This window comes from Rhinatrema bivittatum, chromosome 17 (genome assembly GCF_901001135.1).
Source record: "Rhinatrema bivittatum chromosome 17, aRhiBiv1.1, whole genome shotgun sequence".
In the NCBI taxonomy this organism is placed as follows: domain Eukaryota; kingdom Metazoa; phylum Chordata; class Amphibia; order Gymnophiona; family Rhinatrematidae; genus Rhinatrema; species Rhinatrema bivittatum.
Window position 1 is genome coordinate 18,031,993 of NC_042631.1, and position 13,899 is coordinate 18,045,891.

At 41.3% G+C, this 13,899-nt stretch overlaps 3 protein-coding genes across 4 annotated transcripts in view; 2 read left to right on the forward strand and 1 right to left on the reverse strand.

Moving 5' to 3' along the window:
• Positions 1 to 11,305, reverse strand: part of MTCH2 (mitochondrial carrier 2) — a 45,835-nt gene extending 34,530 nt beyond the window's left edge. Inside the window, exon 1 of one of the 2 annotated variants that reach the window (XM_029582076.1) lies at positions 11,141 to 11,305. In XM_029582076.1, the coding sequence (XP_029437936.1) occupies positions 11,141 to 11,227 (87 nt within the window). In that variant the 5' untranslated portion in view covers positions 11,228 to 11,305. The remainder of the gene's footprint in view (positions 1 to 11,140) is intronic. The other variant, XM_029582077.1, reaches the window with a different exon arrangement.
• LOC115079066 (basic phospholipase A2 homolog 1-like) lies at positions 3,094 to 5,562 on the forward strand. The gene is made up of 2 exons (XM_029582079.1): positions 3,094 to 4,021; positions 4,974 to 5,562. The coding sequence occupies exon 1, from the start codon at positions 3,405 to 3,407 to the stop codon at positions 3,969 to 3,971; it is 567 nt and encodes a 188-aa protein (XP_029437939.1). The 5' UTR covers positions 3,094 to 3,404; the 3' UTR covers positions 3,972 to 4,021; positions 4,974 to 5,562.
• A 19-nt stretch (positions 11,306 to 11,324) lies between the features above and the next one.
• Positions 11,325 to 13,899, forward strand: part of AGBL2 (ATP/GTP binding protein like 2) — a 91,619-nt gene continuing 89,044 nt past the window's right edge. Inside the window, exon 1 of the mRNA XM_029582075.1 lies at positions 11,325 to 11,509. The gene's annotated coding sequence lies outside the window, so the exon portion shown is untranslated. The remainder of the gene's footprint in view (positions 11,510 to 13,899) is intronic.

Genomic DNA, 13,899 nt, shown 5'->3' on the forward strand with positions numbered 1-13,899 from the left:
AGTATAGCATCGGCCTGACAGTGCAAAAGTCGCCATCTCGACAACCCAGGAATTGACACAGGCCCTCGGACCAACCTTCTGAATTGAGCTGAGCTGAATTTGCATGGGCCATGTCGAAAGATTTCTTCCTGTATTAAGCAATCTTGCAATCTGGGATCATTTCCCGTGCTGTGATAAGAAAACCACCTGCTAGGATTTTACTGGGTTATGCGCTTTGGTTATCTAGCAGTGTCAGCATGAAGGGGTCAGAGTCCTGCTTATCTTTTGTGTGGCCTGTAAGATTTATTGCCACTGACTGCTTCAATCCATGGACTATAATAGTACATCGCACTATTCCTAACAGCATACCTTTCACCCATCTCTTTTTATACAATTATACAACTTATAAAACAGCCAAAAGTGATGTCCAATTTCTACAGATGTAAAATACTCATTTTGTGACATTAGAAAAAAAAAGTATATTTTGTGTTCTTAAAAACAAAACACCAACTTACTAACTTAATGTTTATTTATTTAAAAACTTTTCTATACCGTTGCTAAGTTAAATACCATCGCAACGGTTTACATGTAGGCACATATTTAATGTAGGTAAAAGTGTACTATAGTACATTCTAACAGGTGCCGTCAAAGGTTCGGTTACAATATAACATTAAACATAGACATTAGTGAAGTAGTTCCTGACCAATTGTACCAAGGTACTTACACCGGTAATTTGTCACATCTAGTATTATCGTTATGCTTTATTGTGGTGTGGAGTTCGTAGACTAATCTACTGTATAGTCCTCGGACTGTGTGTCGGTGCCTGTCTTTTCCTGAATAAATTCTCTCTATTTTCCTGTCTCTTTATAAAATGCTTGTTTAAAAAGCCATGTTTTTAAACTTTTCTTAAATGTCTTGAGATCACTTTGTAGTCTGATCTCTGGAGGTATTGTGTTCCAGATTATGGGTCCTGCTAGTGATAGGGCTCTTTCTCTCACTTGTGTCAGCCTTGCTGTTTTAACTGATGGGATGTTTAGGAGTGCTTTATTTGCTGATCGGAGGTTTCTGTGTGGAGTGTGTACCCGTAATGCTGTGTTTAGCCAATCTGCTTTCTCATCATAAATTAGTTTGTGAATGATACATAGGGTTTTGTATGTAATTCTATGTTCAATTGGTAGCCAATATAACTCTGCTAGGGTTTCGGTTATATGGTCCCTCCTTCTTTTTCCGGTTAGTATTCTAGCTGCTGTGTTTTGAAGTATTTGCAGTGGTCTTAATGTTGTATTAGGTAGTCCTAACATAAGGGCATTGCAGTAATCTGTGCTGGAGAAAATTAGGGCCTGTAGTATTGTTCGGAAGTCATTTTGAGTTAGTAGCGGTTTAAGTTTTCTGAGGACCATGAGTTTTGCATAACCTTCCTTTACTTTTAGTGATATGTGTTGTTTCAGACATGGAATCTCTTTTTTGTTAAACGTAAGCAATTTGCAGAATACTGACTCCCAAATAAAACACTTGATTATACTTCAAAATAAAGATGTTTAATTTCATCGCAATTCATAAGAACACAAGAATTGCCATACTGGGTCAGACCAAGGTCCATCAACCCCAGCATCCTGTCTCCGACAGTGGCCACTCCAGTATCAAGTATACGGCAGATCCCAAATATTTCTTGCTAGTGCCATGGACTGTCCGTTTGTCTTAGTATCATTTGAAAGGGAATGGCTATTTACCTGTTCCAGCTCACTCATGATTTTATAAGTCTCAATCACATCCCCTTCTCTCTTCTTCAAGCTAAAGAGCCTTCTCCACAAAGGATGTTTTCCATCTCCTTAATCATTTGTCACCCTTCTCTGTACCTTTTCTATGCCTGTTAGGTCTTTTTTTTGAGATGGGGGGGGGGGTGACCAGACTGCATAAAATCCTCAAGGTGCATTTGCACCATGGAGCTATACAAAATCATTGTGATATTCTCTGTTTTGTTCTCTATTCCTTTCCAAATAATTCCTAACATTATAGAACAGTGACTGAAAACTTTTTGATGTTAGGTGCCATAAATATCAAACCTCTAGAATCAGTAAACCATCATCAGTGGGATTTCACCGATTTTTCAGCTGAAAGTTGCACTTCTTGGCCATCAGTAGAACCTATCACAGGTGCAGCTTTGGCCACAAGTCGGTCATTGCTAGTATTCGTCCTCTCCTGACCCAGGTAAAGTCAGATTACTCCTCACAATGCTAAACAGCGTAGGCTTGCTTTACAGGAAGCTTCAGCGCCTTTATACACAGTTAATAAAGAGAAATGCTATTCTGTTAAAAGATAAATTCTATGCAAATAATTACATTTTACTTGTGCCAAAGGATAGTGGCTACGTGGCCATCCAGAATGTGTCAGGGCATCATCTGTCATACTGCTTCTTTCTGAAGATTTGACAGCACTATAATTGAAGGTTTCAGAAAACCAAGCCACTAAATTTAGTATGTCCCAACACTTAAATCCTGGAAGCTGGTTACATCTTGGCATTGCCTATTAACCCCTCAATGCCTGTAGACCAAAAAACGTTCTACTGCACCCATTGCTGTCCTCAGCAACACCACAGTTTTTCCTGATGAAACAGAGGCAGCAGCCTCTGTAGTAAGTTGGGGATAGCACTTGACAGCACTATTTAACAGGTGTCAAAATATTTTTTCACACCATCATAAAATAGCATAAAAACTGCTGCACTTGATCAATGATACCTGCTCTTCAGAAGCACCCTGGACTGGTTTAATTATCTTGCACGACACAAAATGAGTTCAGTTTCACTAGCATGACCTCTCCCAATAACAACATGGATACGCTGGCTTTCAGGGGGTCATTGCTCTTCACCATTAAAAATAACATGCCTACAATCCCAGCTCTGTAAACCAGCATGGCACCACAAGAGTCAAAAGCTCTTTTTACTAAGAAGAGTATAAACACTGGGCGAATCAAAGAGCTGCCAACTCTGCTCTGCCAATCCTAATGCATTCTCAGCACAAGTAGTCTGCCGGAGGGGAGGGACAAGGCAAGGCCCAGAATGAACAAGTAGGAAGAGTCTAACCAGAGCGGTCTTTGAAAACCAGGGGATACAGCTCAGCTAAGCAAAGAAACCCGGACTGCCTAGAGACCATGAAGGCTGAAACTGAGTCGAGTCTAGGTTACAGCAGAAAGGCAAGAGCCAAACAGACCCAAAAAGACTAGAAAAGCAGCAGAAATATAAAACTAACTGAAAAACAACTAATACATTAAGCAACTGAAAAGAAAACCTAGCAAACAATAAGAGAAGCAACTCGATACACAAAGCAAAGGGATCAAAAGACGCAGAATGAATCAGGTTTGGTAAATCAAGTTCATCTAGTAAGAATGCCAAGTGTCCAAAATAACGAAAGGCACCCGGAGAGCTCATAATGGAGATCTTCCAGGCAGAGCTACCGGTACTTGTCTGCGTTTTGATTCTCCATCCTTTTTGGACTATTAAATGTAACGGGGCTCAGATTCGAGAGAGGCGCAGCCTGTTTGACATGGCTCTGACTCTGTGGTGCTATCGCAACCAGCTCAGAATCCCCTTAGTTGGAATCAACTTGTACGGGTGCTACTGCGGGCCGGGCGGCTCAGGGTCTGCAGTGGACCCAGTGGACCAATGCTGCTTCCTGCACGACTGCTGCTACCGCCACTGCAGGGTTTCCTTAAAGTGCCGCAGCAAGGTGAAGTGGCAGCGCTACAGCTTCAGGTGCTGGAAATCCCAGACGGAATGCGTGTCCAAGAGCGTCTGCGGGAGAATGGCCTGCGAGTGCGACAAGCAGTTTGCAGAATGCCTGGCTCGGGCAAAACCCAAGAAGCAGCATTTCCTCTACAACAAGAAACAGCTGTGCCCAGGGCCCAAAGGAACCTGTCCTGCTATCTTCCCGAACCGGACAGAAATTCATCGCTGGACCAAGAAACCATCGGTGCCTCAGAATGCCACCATTCACTGAGTTACAGAGGTACAAAGCCCATCTACCTGAATTGATCATCATTTGGAAAGGTGAGCTAAAAATAAAACAAGCAGGTATTATTATTGATAAAGAATATAAGTAACACACAAACCCAGCAATCAGTCTGCATGTACTTGAAGGTGGAAGGGAATATTCATCTTTCCTGCTCTCTACTCAAAGCACCAATACATTTCAGTTTGTGAGGTTTTCTGAATGCCTTTTTCCTATCTTTTCGAGTCTGAAAGTAACCTAGAAGAGCATGCTTTGGAAACTCAGGGTTTTCTTAGATTGCTCTGCATGCGTACAGATTATATGGTGGAAGGGAGAGATTGGCCACTGAATGTGGCCTGCTTCCACTGTGGAAGAGAAGGTCAAGCCCCAGAGTTCAGCACATTTGCACAATGATTTTCTAGATGCGGAACCTCAGACAATTGTATTTTTCAAATAAAAATCCCTACACAGTCCCCTATCATTTAGAAGTGTAATGAATACTTTAATAGTAAATTATTGTATTAATACCTGAATACAGAATAAAATGTTAAACAACAAAAACTATTGAAGCTACTAAACCTGTCTCAGCACGTAACACAATGCTAAACTATCCCCCTCCAAGCACCTTAATTGCTCCTTTTACTAATCTTAACGTGAAAAGGTCCTCCCCTCGGTGTTCAGACTGTCCCTCTGTCTCTTTCCTCCACAGCCTAGGGGCTGTGAACCAGGGTTCAAATGGCTACAGTACTTTCATATCTGCTTTCAGGTGTCAGGAAAACAGTAAAAAAAGAAACCCCGGCTGAGACCATTTTCCCTCAGAGGTTACAATATAACCCTCTAAGGGGAAGGTGCTATTGTACTTCTGCTCCTACAGTTCTTCGGAAGATCACCATTTGCTAAGGGGGGGGGGGGAGACAGAAAATATTGCTTCACCCTTACAGATGCACCACCCACTGTTACTACAATCTGTTTGAAATGAAACGGATACTGAACACATTCTTTTCTCTTCAGATAACATCGCTGGCTTGGACATTGGACACTTCATCTCTGCCCTTCCTGCATGAAGACACTTTCTGGGCACCCGAAAGCAGGAGCTCTTTTCAAAACGTTGAGGAGGTGGAGCTCTCCTTTAGAAGGAAGGTGATAATTATAACGTTTGTCTTTGGGTGCCTTTACTTTTATAAAGTGGGAAATAAGGTAGAGTTCAACGAATGCCAAAGAAAGGAGAAGAGACAAAAAGCAAGGGGCCATCTGCTCTGAGACTCCCACATTCTGCGTGAAGCGTTGAGGGAGACATAACACATACACAAGTGGTTAACTGGTAGAATTTCTCTCTCATGTAGGGCAAACTTATACTGATCTGCCCCCACTTCTGGCACCCTAGTCTGGTCCCTTGTGAGGGCTGGGTAAGATCTACATGTGCGCCTAAAACCAAGCAGAATTTGTACACATGAAAAACATGCCTTAGATAAAAAGTTAGAGTGTGATGTCATGCAGATGTTAGGTTAAATCTGTAGTTAGCTAGCACTGCATTTTTCTGTATACATATTTTTATTGTATATATTCTCTCTGTTGCATAGTTTTACTGTAAACGTGTATATCTATACGTGGTAAATAAACATTTCTATTTAACAAGGTGCAAGTGACTGATGCATTGGGTCAAAAAGATTTCCTCTGACTGTGAAGGGAAAATGTTATCTTGTGGGAAAAATATTCAATTCCTCCAGGGGCAGGTCTGTGGACAACTCACAACTGAGAAAATAAATGCGCGTGTCAGAACACCGTGCAGCGCTTCTCTGCCGTTTCACTTCGGTTGCTGCTAACCGAGCTGTAACCTGTCCACGTCTTGCAAGTAATACAGTGAAACACACACATAAGCAACAGGGACTAAAGCACTGTAATGTATGCATGCTAGGCCCGCTCTGGGTTTTCTGACAACGCACAAAACCCAAACTCCAGAGATCCCTATAGGTAGCTTTAAGCTTGAAGAGAAGCAAATGCCAGAGATGCTGGACAGACCTATACAAATTCAAACCAAGGGAGAGACAGAAGACGTGAGTGTGATAGGACACTTTTTTCTATGATTTTTTTGCACTTTTACATTTGTTATAGAGTCCTGTGATTTTATGTTTAACTATCTTTACTTTCTTTGTTGTACTTATAACAATATATTGCTAATTTTCTTTCCTTGAGTCCCACCAGACCTAGCCAGACAAATGGGTTTTTCTCCCCTACCAGCAGATGGAGACAGAGAACGAAAGCGTTCCTGAAAACCTAGGACTATGGAAAAAGAGTTCCATGCCAAGACCCAGAAGAATACATTCACTTTGTACCGATCCAGAACAGGCCAGAACTTGCACCACAAAATAAATGGAGATTCAGGCCAGACCTCCTCTTTCTATGGAAAGAACCTACTGGTCTGATGTTATCTTGATCCAATTTTCATGAAATTGGGACAATTGACACCCCCCCCCCCCCCCACACACACAAAATAAGAACATGCCATGCTGGGTCAGACCAAAGGTCCATCAAGCCCAGCATCCTGTTTCCAACAGAGGCCAAACCAGGCCATAAGAACCTGGCAAGTACCCAAAAACTAAGTCTATTCCATGTTACCGTTGCTAGTAATAGCAGTGGCTATTTTCTAAGTCAACTTAATTAATAGCAGGTAATGGACTTCTCCTCCAATAACTTATCCAATCCTTTTTTAAACACAGCTTTACTAACTGCACTAACCACATCCTCTGGCAACAAATTCCAGAGTTTAATTGTGCGTTGAGTAAAAAAGAACTTTCTCCGATTAGTTTTAAATGTGCTACTTGCTAACTTCATGGAGTACCCCCTAGTCTTTCTATTATCTGAAAGAGTAAATAACCGATTCACATCTACCCGTTCAAGACCTCTCATGATCTTAAAGACCTCTATCATATCCCCCCCTCAACCGTCTCTTCTCCAAGCTGAACAGCCCTAACCTCTTCAGCCTTTCCTCATAGGGGAGCTGTTCCATCCCCTTTATCATTTTGGTTGCCCTTCTCTGTACCTTCTCCATTGCAATTATATCTTTTTTGAGATGCAGCGACCAGAATTGTACACAGTATTCAAGGTGCAGTCTCACCATGGAGCGATTCAGAGGCATTATGACATTTTCCATTTTATTTTGAACTTTTCTATACCGACCTTCATGTGCAAAACAGTACTTATATCGGTTTACAGCGAAACGAGGGAAGCATAAAACAAATGCCTTACATCAAACAAGGGTTACAGGAACTGGGATCAAAATTTAACATATAAATACTGTGGTCTTCCTGATATATAGCAGGCGGACAAAAACTAGCTTAGATAAGATGTCATGATGGAAATTTCTCTTCAATTTATTTAAAGGCTTTTATATACCGACGTTCATGTATTGGTACATATCACGTCAGTTTACATAGAACTAAGTTGGAAATTACATCGAACAGGAAGGAACAATTAATAGGGCTAACTTCGAAGAACTTGTAGATAAGATAAGAAAAACTTAAAAATTGAAATTAAATTAAATTATTACATATAACTTGTAACTTATAACAGAACTTATAGATAAGCTAAGAAAGACCTTAAAATTAAAATAAATTATTACAGATAACTTATAACTTCATGAACTTCATCAAACTTCTCCAACCTCCTCCTTTATAGAGGAAGTTACCAAGCTGACACTTGACCACCCATACGGTGCCCAAAAGCTCAACTATAGCAGCCCTTTAGCTAACACAGCTGACCCCATTCCTAGCTGCTGTGGAAAGTGAATCCTACCAAGCATCTGCCAGAGAGGCTAAGCCAGCTCCCAGGCATTCCACTGACCATGTTCCCTCAGAGCCAACAACTGAAATCCACAGCTCAGAGCAACCCCCAGTACTGACATCCTGATAGCCCGTAAGGGCCACAGAGCCCTCAATGGGAATATTAGCCTTAAAGTGTTATTGCTGTCCTTGAACTGAGCTTGTGTTAACATGGACAGCAACACATGCCACTGAAAAAGACAAATTACCTTTGAGTTAACCTCTTAGCAACAGGGATTTTACCCTTCTCCAGGGGATCTCTATCCCCCACTTCGTCTGGACTGGTCTGGTGGACAATAGGGAAAGTTGCACTTATGACATGCTCACCATTGGGCAGCTTAGCATTAATATTTGAGAGCAATTCACATGTCTCTTGACAAAACAATATTTATTGTGACATGTTTTAACCAATCAACGTGTGGGGGTGCTTCTGGAACTAAAATCTGCACTCAAGGGTCTGCCGGTCAGCCTTAGCTTGATCCAGGGGGATTGCCGATTAGGCTTACAAATTCAAGCATCAAAACTGGCAGCACAGAAAGTCATAGAAATATAGAAACATGATAGCAGAAAAAAAAAAAAGACATAGGGCCTATCTAGTCTTCCCATCCACACCAACTGGTCATCTCTACAAACCCCTCCCACTCCTTCAGATATCCTCTGTGCTTGTCCCATGCTTTCTTGAATTCAAATACTGTGCTCATCTCCACCACTTCCACTGGGAGGTAGTTGCATACATCTACCACCCTTTCTATAAAGAAACATTTCCCTACATTACTCTCGAATCTACCCCTTTCACCCTCATTCCACGACCCGTTTCAGAGACTCTTTTTATAGAAATAAAATCAGAATGTTAATGGACATAATGTGCAGTGGAAGCATATGCCTGGCAATGTTGCATCCCAAATTATCTCTCAAACCCCTGGCAACTGTGCCATGCTTTCAAATCCTCGCTACCAAATTGCAAATGACTGGGCATGAAGTTACTGCTGCTCTATTTTGGTTTCCTTAAACGTTAACAATAATGAAAGACAGAACAAATGAAATGTTTGCCTCTTGGCTTCTCTGCCCTGCCAAGCAGTTTTGCCATGGTTGCATATCAATTTACCATTGTGCTTCTGTGCTCAGCTGCTGAATGAACTCTGCCTTAGAATATTCTAAATCAGAGCTTTCCAAGCCTGCCCTGGTGATTCTGCAGCTAGTTGGGTTTTCAGAGTACCCACAATGAATATGCATGAGATAAATGTGAATATGCTGGGGGCTGCAATATATGCACATGTATGTCATGCACATTCATTGTGGATATCCCAAAAACCCAACTGGCTGCGGAGTCACCAGGACAGGTTTGAAAAGCCTCGTTCCAAATAGTGAATTTCTTCACATGCTCATACTACAGACTCTCATTTGAAAAGTATTAACTAGTATAAACAAAACCCTAGTTTCATAGAATCTCTATACGCTGAGTAGTCACAATCTTAACCCATGGATACAAAACAATAAACATAAGATGTCAGGAAATAGGATGCCAAAGTCTTCAAATACTTATGTATTAAAACCCCATAACAATTTAAATAAATAAATAAAAAAAACAGCCATCAAAAACTAAGTTCTGAATTATTCACCTCCACAAGTGGCTTTAAATCTGTGACATATGAAGATGGATCGTACATAAAGGTCCAAAAGTTATCAATCAAAAAATGTTACATTAGCTTCTTAATCAAATTAAAGGGGATAAAAGGCTCAAACAGCTCTCTAATTCTTTTCCTGGAATTTTCCCCAAATATCTACCTTGTTTTTTGTGTGTTTTCAGCATCTCCTAAAATTATTCCTTCCTAGATGTGAAGAAGAGCTAATACTGTCCCCCAAGGCAATATTGGCAACAGGCTCACTTTGATGAAGTCATAACGATTGAGGAATTTAGCATCTCCTCATCCTCGTTCTATGTTTCATGAAACTCTGATAGCAAAGCTATGGTCCAAGATTCCTCTATTTCCTTTAACAGCAGGAAGCTCCTATGATCTATGGAATAATTTCAACCTTTTGAGTACCTGTTACTGTACCAAAATAGAAGTTACTGTAAATAAACAAAAATATCACTAATGCTCCCTGTCCTTGTGCCTGGCATTTATGCATGCCTCTCCCAACACAAGCACTGTGACATCATCACCAGCAATGCACTATGGGAATACAGGGCTCTCCACTCCTTCCTCCTTTCACCATTGTTTTGGCTTTTTCAATGTTAATTTTTGATGAGATGAGGAATCTGAAAATTAACACCTGAAAGACCTAAAACAGAAGGTAAGGATTTTCATTTTTTCTAATTATGGCACTTCCCTTTTTTTTTTTTAAGAGGCCTCCTCAGTTGCAGCTGTTCTTTATAGTATGCAGAACAAATGGGACCAATCATTATTTGTGGCCATCTGAATATTTTTCATATTCTTGATAATAACGGAATTCAGAAAATGTAAACCTTCATGAAGAGCTACATATACTTTTAAAAGCTTCTTTTAAAAGCACCCAGTTCTTGGGATCCTGCCAGGTATTTGTGACCTGGATTGGCCACTGTTGTAAACAGGATACTGGGCTTGATAGACCTTTGGTCTGGACTAGTATGGCAAGTCTTATGAACTAGTTTTAACTGCCTCTCCTTTAATGTTTATATTATGAAGCTTATAGATTGTAAGCATAACCAGATATCATTTTGGATCTCAACAGATGCTATCATTCTGTGATTGTCACAGTTTCACCAAGATTCCCTGCTGATCATAGTCCTGTGAAGCTAAATAAATGAAACATGTTTACCTATATCTAACAATTTAAAAACACTACATCCAGTTTTAGTATAAAGGCAATCAGAGGTCCATTTAAGTGTTAGCAAATGTATAAATTGATTTTAAATATGCTTAACATCAGAACACCAATGAACAGCAGGAGACTAATGGAAGGTAATAAGGCCTAAAGTTGGGAGGCAGAAGTGGCAGAAGGAAAGTATAGAACTGATTCAAAGTCGCAGGAACCGATGTGGGGGCGGGGGCAGGTGGAAGAGATGGAGGAAGAAATCAGAGGGGACAATGTCTGAGATGTGAGAGGAAACAAAGTAGGAGGAGACAGGAGTCAGGGGAAACTGGACACAACAAGGGATGAGGGCACTGGAGGTGGCAAAGACGAGATGGAATTACGAGTCAGAAGCTGGAAGGGGAACTGAAAGTAGCAGAAGAGAAAACGTGTCAGAGGCCTAGGAACTAGAGCTGGCGGATGTGCGGGGAGGGAACTGGGCATATAAAAAAAGAGAAAGTGACAGGGGCCGTAGTTGCTCTCTGGGATGCAGGCATTGTCACCTGAGGGTGGTATGACGCTCATTACCTGCACCAGCACCTTCACATACATCAGTGGGTGGGACAGGACCGTCAGGCCGGATCCCAGCAGCACCTGGCTATGCATGTCCGCCATGTTGGAAACCACCTCTGCACTCCCTCATCATGTGACACGGGTCATAGTTTCAAGGAGAAACTGGGATCGGTCGCGCACGCCCAGTGGGCTTAAGCACTCCGCGGCCGTCCGTGTGCACGGCGCTCCTAGCTGGTTTTTTTGGCGCGTTGAAGGCACGTAACAGGCGTCGTTGCTAGGTTACGGCGTCCCTGGCTTTAGGGATTAAGCAGTGCCTTGGGCCGGAACTTGCCCGACCTGCTGAGACCGCGGGGGAAGCAGCAGAAGGAAGGACTGGACGTGAGGGTAAAATTAAAAGGCGAACCCTTCCCGCACTATCCGAGGGGGTAGAGAAAAGAACCGGGAGGGGGGGAGGAGAGCAAACACGGAAGGCAAGACGGTGCTAGTGGGTAGAAGAATTCGGAGGGAAACACTGGGAGAGGAGAGAGAACAGAAATAGAAATGGGGTTGATTTAAAGATTACAAACAAACCCCCAAATCTCCAGGGATGCATGTCTTGGACTTCCATAGGACTGCTTCTTGAGATCCTGCTTGCATTAGTAGGGCACACATGATAACATAATAAGCCATTTGGAGACCTTACTCTCAGAGAGCTACAGAATGTGCCCATTGCTTCAGAATCCATCTCAGGAATGCTCTGCTCTCATGGGGCTCCTCATGTATAAACTTCAAGGAACTCGGCACTTTCTCGAGGTCCTAGCTCCTCATTACCTAGCAAGTATCTTTGAGTTATGGCTGCCCCGGGCTATTACAATTTCTCTTCCGCCAAATAATTTGCAGGCAAGATCTATTACGGATCACAAGGAATTTAAAAAGGCTTTGAAAACCTACCTATTCACGATAGCTTATGCCAGAATTGAGGAAAAAAATACCCTTCCTCAAAGTTCTTCAAAATGTCAGTACCAGGTTATGATATGTTGGACCCTTAACAGCTTGCTTATTCTAATCACTTAATAATTTATGGCTTCTGGTTTTTTAACTTTTGTATATTTTCTGGCTTTTTCTTGTTTTTTGTAATAATTTTTAGTTTAGGCTCTTTAAATGAGTCAGGGATTATATTTACACGATGTATTTTTTTTCAAACCTTTTACTATATTTTTATTTATTTTCTGTTTATTTTTATTTTTATTTATTTTTTATTAATTTTTTATTATTTTTGCCTTGTTATAAATTGAACTTGTGAACCGTTTTGGTTGGATACTCTCCGTGAAAATCGGTATATAAAAGTTTTTAAATAAATAAACACCTACATTTCACAGAAACAACCCTTGCCAAAGTCTCCAATGACCTGTTTATGGCTAAAACCAAAGGCCTTATCCTCCTTGATCTATCTGCTGCTTTTGACACTATTGATCACCACCTACTCCTTGACATTCTTTCCTCACTTGGATTTTGGGACTCTGTCTTGGTTCTCTTCTTACCTCTCCTATCGCACTTTTAGTGTCTCCTCTAGTGGATCCTCCTGTACTGCCATCCCACTATCAATTAGGGGGACTCAGGGTTCTGTCCTGGGCCCTCTTCTCTCTGTATACTAATTCCCTTGGTGCTCTGATTTCCTCTCATGGCTTCCAATACCTTCTTTATGTTGATGATTCCCAGATTTACCTCTCTACACCAGAATTTTCATCAGGAATCCAGTCCAGATTTCAGCCTGCTTGTCTGACATTGCTGCCTGGATGTCCTACTGGAACCTTAAACTCAGCATGGCCAAGACAGAACTTCTTAACTCCCCCACCCACTTTCCTTCTTCCTCCTTTCTCTATTTCTGTGGATAATACTATAATCCTCCCAATTCCCTCAGCCTGTAACCTAGGAGTCATTTTTTACTCCTCTCTCTCCTTCTTTACAGATATCCAAAATACTGCTAAGATGTTTATTTTCTTTGTCTATAACATCACTAAAATCCATCCATTCCTTTCTGAACATACTACCAGAATCCTTATCCACTCTTTCATCAGCACCCGCTTAGACTATTGCAAACCTGCTCCTCACAGGTCTCCCGGCGAGCCAGCTCTCTCCACTACAATCCATCTAAAATTCAGCTGCATGACTTATCTTTTGCCAAAGTTGCCTACAATTATAACTCCTCTTCTCAAGTCACTACATTAGATCCATATCCATTCCTGCATACAGTTCAAGCTCCTCTTACTCACTTACCTACAAATTCCTTCATTCTGCAGCACCTCATTACCTCTCCTCTCTTCTCTACCCTTCTTACGTTCTTCGCTTAGCAGGCAGGACACTCCTGACTGTGCTCTTCTCCTTCTCCCAACTTCGTGCTTTCCACTTGGCTGCACAATGGGCTTGGGATAGACTTCCTGAGCTGGAACTTCATGCACCCTCTCTTGCTTTATTTAAATCCCATTTAAAAACTCACCTTTATGAGGCTGCTTTTATATCTTGTCTTGATTGTCCACTTATAGTCTCATTCATTTTTAACTATTTTCTTAATAAATGAAATTCCCAGAGTCTCTTTTGCCCTGTATGTTTATCTTGATTAAATTGAATTTCTATCTCTTATATTTTTTGTACAGCACTGAGTATGTCAGGTAGCACTATAGAAGTGTTTAATGGTAGTAATTCTAAACAATATTCAAAACTCTTTTTTTGTAATCCACCCTGAGAATCAGAAACATTACATTTGTATGCAATTGTTTAGAAGTTGTCTGCTTCAG